General features: G+C 36.0%; 1 protein-coding gene across 1 annotated transcript; it reads right to left on the bottom strand.

Annotated features, from left to right (window-relative positions):
* Positions 1-1,013: 1,013 nt before the first annotated feature.
* LOC135215112 (uncharacterized) lies at positions 1,014-7,518 on the bottom strand. The gene is made up of 5 exons (XM_064249572.1): positions 7,382-7,518; positions 4,669-4,851; positions 3,644-4,113; positions 3,321-3,458; positions 1,014-1,565 (listed from the first exon to the last, which is right to left on the bottom strand). Exons 2-4 carry the CDS (start codon positions 4,718-4,720, stop codon positions 3,369-3,371), a joined length of 612 nt encoding a protein of 203 aa, XP_064105642.1. The 5' UTR covers positions 4,721-4,851; positions 7,382-7,518; the 3' UTR covers positions 1,014-1,565; positions 3,321-3,368.
* Between the last annotated feature and the right edge of the window lie 648 nt (positions 7,519-8,166).

The following is an 8,166-nucleotide window of genomic DNA, read 5'->3' as shown; positions in this document are numbered from 1 at the left end:
CGCTCCCATGGGACATGTGCAAACTTAGTTAATTACTATTGCTAAGCTGCTATAGTGGTAATGTGAAAATGTCGTCTAGGGGCACCGGTCTTTTTAAAATATTGGCCTAGAACTTGTCACCTTGAATGGTACTAAATGTGAGATATCAAGTCTGTGACTTTAGAAATCACTGAGGTCCTCTAATTTCTTAATAATTCTTTAAAGAATTCCTAGCTGCAAATATCTATTTCTTTTAAGAATCCCTTCTGGAAGCCACAGACACATTATGTAATTACGTATTTTATCAATATGAAGCCATTGAAAAGGCTTTTTCTAAGATCCACGGATGAATATATTTTATTTAGAAGGCCCCTATAAGCATGATGTTTTTCTCAGCATGTCGGTGTTGTAAGATTCCTCACCAAGGATAATTCCAAATTCTTATATATTTTTACCTTTTTTAGGACGACCTCGCAGCGTAAATAAAGGCGGGTATATTTATGTCGAGTAGGTCGTAGTTCCAGATTCCCTAAACAAGAATAGTCCCATTTGAAACAATTTGGCACCTGAGCTGCCCTCTTTTGTCCTTATACATTTATCTTTTTTTCCAGTAACACACTTCTTTTATACCTTAAACAAATATTTGTCATTTTTCCTTTTAGTAATATTTTGTTTGTGGATACCTTTATTTGACTTCTATACGCAGATATTTGTATTCCCGGAAATCTCATATAGAGAGCTTCATAATGCAAAGAATAATCTATATCATGGGCTTTTGCATAGCACCTAAATAATCTTTTATTTAAGGATTCTTGAAGAACCTTCGAGGGAAACAATATAGTTTATACAAAGAACTTTTGTAGAAATTCTGAATTCAGCATTTTTAGACAAATACTTATTCCTAATTTTTAGACAAATACTTATTTGTTTCTAGGACCCCTTAAATCTTCTTGCTTCCTTCTTTTAGGGCATACTTGTGGTAACCTTAATGCAAACATGTTTATCGTTAGGACACACTTACAGAACCCTTCAGTAAAGGTGTTTATTTAACTATTTATTTTTGATCCAACATTGTACCTCAACTGCTTATACAAAAGTTGCTTGTAAGTCAGTTCCTGACATCTACTACTTCGGTAGCCGTCTTAGAATTTATTTATCATAACTGGTTTTTGTTGAGTATGCAATTGAAAAAATTATAATAATTTTCATTCTCAATTAGCTTTTTATTAATTATCTATTGAATGAAGGAAATCAATGAATTTGCTAAATTCAAATCATGACGATGGAGAGGTAACTCTATTTGTATGAAGGCAGTTGTTCGATAATTTTTTTTCAGGAACTTCTTCCAAGCAGTATTGAATATTTATCATAAATAAATTATGTTCTTGAGGCCTTTCTCCTCGTCGACAGTAATCATGAATGAAATGGTTTTGTATTTTGGCAGTTACAATGTCGTCTTTGTGAATGGGCCTTTGTGAATGGAAAGTAATTCTCGATGCTGTGAGAGTCTGTCTGGGATGTTTGTTAAGAGAGCATCTTCCCTTTCGAAGTCGTCCCCAGTCCTCGGCTGAATTTTGGGGTGACCCCTGGAACAGAAAGGGAAAGAACGTAATTATTTACCCAATGTCGCGTCTTCCTGAGGATGTGCTTTGTAATTAGAACCTCAAAGGTTCGAGGGGAGATACAAAGCATGGCCATTCTAAAACGATACACCTTGAACTTCAATTATTTATTTATTACTCATATTTATTTATCCTTAATTTATCTTTTTTTTTTCTCTAATGATTGATCTCCTCTTTCTGTGTTTACTGTTATATTCTGTTTTAAAGGATCACAATAGTTTTTGAACGCTTGAATTTCAGATCAATGACTCTTGTAGGCTTGTTCCATATGAATAAGGGCTCATCTTCTGAATAATAATAATAATAATAATAATAATAATAATAATAATAATAATAATAATAATAATAATAATAATAATAATAATAATAATAATAATAATAATAATAATAATAATTATAATAAAGAAGTCGGAACAGCGCTGGATCGGTGGTACAGCGAGAGTGAGAGACCGCAGCCCCACCCCATGAGAAGATCAAGTTGTTTTACAAAGTCAGAATGCACGCACGTCACCATAAGGACGAGGATGCTTTAAGAAAAATAATCAGAGAGAATGTGACCCCCACCGAAGTCGACAAAGAACTCGAACTCGTCATTTATTACCAAAATCGACGTACCCGCGACATTATCATGAAGAACAACCCGACCCCCCCTGCAAGAGACCTCTTGTAACAGTCAAATGTAGTCTACCAATTCTTATGCCCCATCCGTGGATGTCCCGGGTCTTACGTTGGTATGACTTCTATGAAACTGTCCAAAAGGATTTCTTGCCTCGCACAAGAATGGGCAATTAAAAACCATACCTTGACAGCACACCATGAAGCTATCTCCCGCGACGGTATTATCAAGAATACTAAGATAATAGGGAGGGCTCCTGACCAGCGACGCTTACGACTGCTCGAGGCACTTCTCAAACAACAAGAGAAGCCCTCATTAAATACGACACAGGAAGTGCTTCTCCTCCCCACCAACTTAAGGAGACCCATGAATATAAATAATAGTATAATTAATACCAGACCGAGCGACACCCCCAATCAAGGAATACCAGATGAGACAAGCAGCCCAGCAGCTAATAACAATGCGAGCCGTCGTGACGCAACACCCAGGGAAGTCATGCTCCAGCCTCGACGGTCTGCTAGGATGCAACAGCGCGACCTTCAACGACGAGAAGTGTTTTTGAATAAATAATAATAATAATAATATAATAATAATAATAATCAATAATAATAATAATATGTTGTACTATTATATGTACGTAATATATATATATATATATATATATATAATATATATACATATATATAATATATACATAGAATAAATATAGGTGATAAAAAAATGGTAGAATGCCATAGACGAAGTATCGTAGGATTTTGATAAAGAAAGTCAGATGGATTGCAGAGGACTGATAGGAAACGAGCGTTAATCCAAACATCAGTATTTAAAACATAAATGTGGCAGTGACAATCAACTTGTTTCTTCTCTGGAGGCAACTCTGGTCAAGGTAAATGACCTGCTGGAAAATATGTGTATTTACATACTCTTTGGCTCTGAGCATTGCCCTGTTTCTTCTCTGGAAAAACCTCTGGTCAAGGTAACTGGCCTCCAGCTGAAAAACGCGTGTATTTACATGCTCTGTATTGCTAATCAGGCACATTTAATGATACACTCCAAAGTGAGGAACCTTTGATCAAAATGCCATAATTAAAGATGATACTTACGTGGTATCCTTTTTATTACTGAGGACGAAGCTGTTTCTGAACGAATGGCTAACGCCAAAACCGGTACTTATTCTTACGGCGCCTTTTCCTGGACCTGCATCCAAAGACGTCACACTTTCTGCTGGCCTGGTACCAGTTCTGCAATCGGAAGAAAGACATATAATGAAGGAAAATCCCAGATTTACTACGGTGAAAAATCAAAGATTTCAAAACGCTTTTGAATAGCATATTCACTCATTCGAAATCAGCTTTCCGCGGTTATTGGATGAAGGTGATAAAGAAACTTGTAATCTCTCCAGATTGTTACAAGAGTTAGCCATTACCATCACATATATATCCTTAAGGTTATGACTCTCTAGGGAGATGTCATCAGGCGTCTCTTCACGAAAGCTTCGTTCATCCCAATCGACACAGTCACTGAGCTCAAAGAGGAAAGCTTCATCCTGGACAAACTCAAAGGGATTGTCCTTTGTTAATCCTACAACTTCCGCTGTAGGATTCAAAGGGTCATCCTGAGTATCGGAAGAATCCTTTGTTAATCCTACAACTTCCGCTGTAGGATTCAAAGGGTCATCCTTAGCCTGTCTAAAGATGGCAGGAGAACTCCATTCAGTTAGAATTTCCTCTCCGTCACCCTCTCGAAGAACAGAGACATAACTTAGGATGAGTTCATCCTCTTCTGTGATCTTACTGGAATCATTGGGGCTTGGGGGAGGGGTTCCATGGCCTGGAAATTCTTCGGAACTTATGTCGACCAGATACCAGTCGTCCTCGACTCCAGCATTGCATTCATCTGGAAAGTAAACCGGACATATTTCGGAGGTCAGTGGAAAGTTGCACCTAGGTCAGCCTACAATAAGATTAGAGGTCACATTATGAAGACAATGGCCTTATACTAAATAGATTTGTAGCTACTTAATGAAGGTCTTGTGCTGGATGGGGTAACTGCTGAAGAAGAGGTGATATACAAATACAATATCGTATGTGGCATGTGTCCATTATTTAGCGTGGGTATAATCTTACTTTTAAAGACTGACCAAATACAATTTAACTGCTTGAAAGCCATTTTGAAATTAGCAACAATAAAAAACATTGACTTTAAATGATTCAGTAGCGAATAAATGGTAAAACGAAAGAAATACTAATGTAATTAATTTCTTCCCTCGACCTCAGCGCTCAAGCAAAATCTATAATCGCATTTGTGAAATGTTTGTAATGTGAAACCTGAGCATGAACTTCAAAGCAAATCGATATAGGAATGCAAAAAGAAATATCAGTAGTGGCTATTTATATAATTCTCTGAAATTCAGAACTTCCAGAAAATTATGAAAAAAAGAGGGTCTCTTACCTGGATAAACAAACTCGAAGTCTTCCAGTTCGGGTGAAAGGGAATTCGACATAGTCGACCGCTTAATTTTTTTCTCTTACTTTCCCTGACCTAGTGACTTTTTTCTTTATTCCCTTTTTCTTTTTTGACCTTGTTTTTGACGGTCCCTCTCCTTTTACACGCGGTTCTTCTCGAACTTAACAGCTGATAAAGGAAAAACAGGTATTAAAATCAATAAATGAAGGAGGTATCCTGGATTCATCGATTGTATAGATTCGTGAAAAAAAATATAAATATTATAAGTGATGCGACCCACTATTCAGAAATCATAAATTATCAAAGTAATTTTCAGAATATAACAAATATAAAATTATACAAAACGAACTTGATCAGGTTTTCATCAGCCAACGAAGAGAAAATAAACTTTTACACTTCTATGAACGCTAATAAATTCTTCGGGAAAGTGTATTGTTCCCTCCAGTTTTTACATTTCTATATGAATATTTATTTATCTGTTAATTTATTTACGTTTTTATTCATTTATCTATGTAGCTATCTATTTAATTAAGTCATTCATTCATTCATTTATCTATGAAATTAATTATTTATTTGATTAGTTTTTACTTATTTATCTATATATTCATTTATTTGTATATTTTATTTACTTAGATATACATTGTTGATTCAAGCATTAACTCAAACCAATGCAAATACAAGGCTGACTTTAGCTTTAACAGTTCCAGTTTACAATGTAACTCCCATAAGTGAATGGCTGACTCCTCCCCCTCGTGGCCGCGAGTTCGATTATCGGGCATTCATTGAGGAGTGAGAGAATGTGTATTTCTGGTGATATAAGTTCACCCTCGACGTGTTCGGAAGACACGTAAAGCCGTTGGTCCCGTTGCTGAATAATCACTGGTTCCATGCAACGTAAAAACACCGTACAAACAAATACTTTGTACTGAGTCATGGCAATCCTTTGAATCAATAACCCCAACCCTACTTTAACTTCAGAGTCCCTTCCTGTCAGTTAAAATGCCCATCCTTCCTTCCTAACTTTTATCAATTCAGGTGATGTTCAACTGATACAGTAAAATGAACTGCAGTTCCTTCCCTCCCTAGTGTATATTTAAGTGCATAAATATAAAGTAAAACGACCCATGACATGTAGTTTAATTTAGAAGAAATAAGCAAATAGTCTTTGCCTATTGAAATTTTCCTAGTGTTTATTCATCACTGATGACCAAGGAAAACAAACCCATTACTTCATTAATACTTTAAAAGACTCACCAACTGGCCCTTCCATTACATCCGTGCTCTTTCATTCATCACTACCTTGATCCTTTTCTCTTACTTCATTTTTTTTTATCGTTGTTCAAGGAATATTTTAATGTTTTCCTTTCTGTTTTTATCTCTTTCAATTCTATTGACACCAAAAAAAAAGGCCTTTCTTTTGTTTGGACACAAAAGACATGAGTATGTCCCTCTACATATTTTCATGGTGGGCATAAAAACTCTGCACTGTTGAGAGACTACCAAGCTGCCATTTAACTTAAGTAAAAATTTAGCATTTTCATGGGAAGTCTGAATGTCCATGAGCCAAAAGAACTAAGACAACAGTTATTTGAAGTCTCCATTCTGAACTTCAGTATGAGGGATGCACTGACGCCTCCGCATTTAATATCAATGTGACTTATCCACTGAAGGCTCCACTTTTGAACTTCAGTAGAAGGAATCCACTGAAGCCTATTCATTAAACATCAATGTGAGGAATCCACACAGGGCTTCACTTTGAACTTCCATAGGAATAATCCACTGAGGAATCCACTGAAGGCTCCATTTTCAACGTCAGTAGAAGTAATCCACTGAATCTTTCCCAAGGATTTTCAACATGAGGAATCCACTGAGGCTTTCACACAGCATCAGTATAAGGAACCCACTAAAGGCTGTCCCGGTCTGACAATCCAGTAAAGGCTCCACATGGAGCTCCAATAGGATTAATTTACTGAATCCTTCCCTTGGAATTTCAATATGAGAAATTCAGTGAAGGCTCTCTCCTTTTTTTAGACATCATGGTAAAAGGGGATTAACGGGTGGATATATTGGAGTAATTATCTCCCCCTTATCCTCGAAAATTACTCCTCATGGAATGAAACCTATCTGGTCATGATAACAGTCAAATGAAAAAAAATGCCGAAAGGACTGATAAATGCTTAGCTGCTAATACGGCAAAGAAGAACATGAAAAGGAACGGTTTGTTCCATAATGAACATAGGCCTAATAAACTGAGAGGACTTGAACCCTTGAGAATCATAACTCACAAATAGATATCCTAGCTCGATAAAGAAAGTAAGGAGGGGAAAAAATGGAAAACCCTTCTCCTTTCGTCAATCTGTTTATAGATGAATTGTAACATTAACTGCGAAGGAAGTCTACGGGAGCGCGGCCAACATAGGTTGCCTTAGCCACCTACGTTGTTTCATGACGTTTTCTGTTTTCTCAACCCTCTACCAGTAATCCTCAGTATACACCTTGGCTGATCAATGAATTTAATGACTACGCAAGAGAACGACAAAGCGAATTTGCCAATGTAATTAAATATAGCATGCATTATTGCTAAGATATTAGACTTGTAGCACAAGTAAACTTCCTTTTAGAGTTATGAAATTTTTATAGTGTCTCTAATGAAAGCTTTGTGACAGTTGCATCGAAAGAAGATCCTCACCAGACGTACCTTTTTTTCAATTTTAACGGGCAAATATGCCCCTACGGACACCTGTCTATTGGAGATCTTAGCACATTTTCTCTGGATTATTTAGCTCCCCATTATAAAATTACACTGCGCCTTTCGTCTCAGTCACAGAAAATAACACTATTTGGAATGGCAGGCATTCTTCCCGATTCTTTATATACTACCTTGTGAAAGTGATGCCAGATACCGCTACTTCTTCCATATGTTTGTTTTGTATTTTCATTTATAAGTTTAATTAATTTCAACTTCACCGTAGCAAGAATTAAAAAGAAATTTAACTCTTGTTTATTAATTTTTTTAGGCATTAACGTACAGTTATAATTCACAGACATTTTATTGTGTTGCAAAATATATCCCAAGATTATTTAGAGGTTAACGACCTATCACTATACGGTAATGATGAGTTACGTCAATTAAATAATGTTTATGGAAATAAAATTGTTATATTTATTTATTTTAGTTTATCATGAGATGAAATTATAGCCAATTTAAGTCGGAATAAGGTGATTGCATCACCTTATTCAACGTTATACTTCATTAATGACTTATCGATGTGTTACAATTTGCGTCACAGGACGTAAGAAATAACGGTTTTTTCAAATATCTTTGTTCTTGAAAAGTTTATATACATACATATAAAATAATGCTGAAAATCTTGGTTAATGCTCATGGGTAGTACTGCAAGGAAACTAGGTATACTACATGGGTAATGGGTACTTCCTTATCGCCTATATACAGTGACTGAATGAGAATTCATTACATTTCTA

The sequence above is a fragment of the Macrobrachium nipponense genome, chromosome 5, assembly GCF_015104395.2.
Source record: "Macrobrachium nipponense isolate FS-2020 chromosome 5, ASM1510439v2, whole genome shotgun sequence".
Taxonomy (NCBI): Eukaryota; Metazoa; Arthropoda; class Malacostraca; order Decapoda; family Palaemonidae; genus Macrobrachium; species Macrobrachium nipponense.
The sequence above is the reverse complement of the archived record's forward strand: the minus strand, read 5'-3'. Positions and strand labels throughout refer to the sequence as shown.

What these genes read in the sequence shown, in the direction of transcription:
- LOC135215112 (XM_064249572.1), bottom strand. Translation starts at nt 4,720, where the DNA reads ATGTCGAATTCCCTTTCACCCGAACTGGAAGACTTCGAGTTTGTTTAT. An exon ending in CTTCGAGTTTGTTTATCCAG is followed by an intron (nt 4,114 to 4,668) that starts GTAAGAGACCCT and finishes TTTACTTTCCAG; the next exon opens with ATGAATGCAATGCTGGAGTC. An exon ending in TTAAGGATATATATGTGATG is followed by an intron (nt 3,459 to 3,643) that starts GTAATGGCTAAC and finishes TTCCGATTGCAG; the next exon opens with AACTGGTACCAGGCCAGCAG.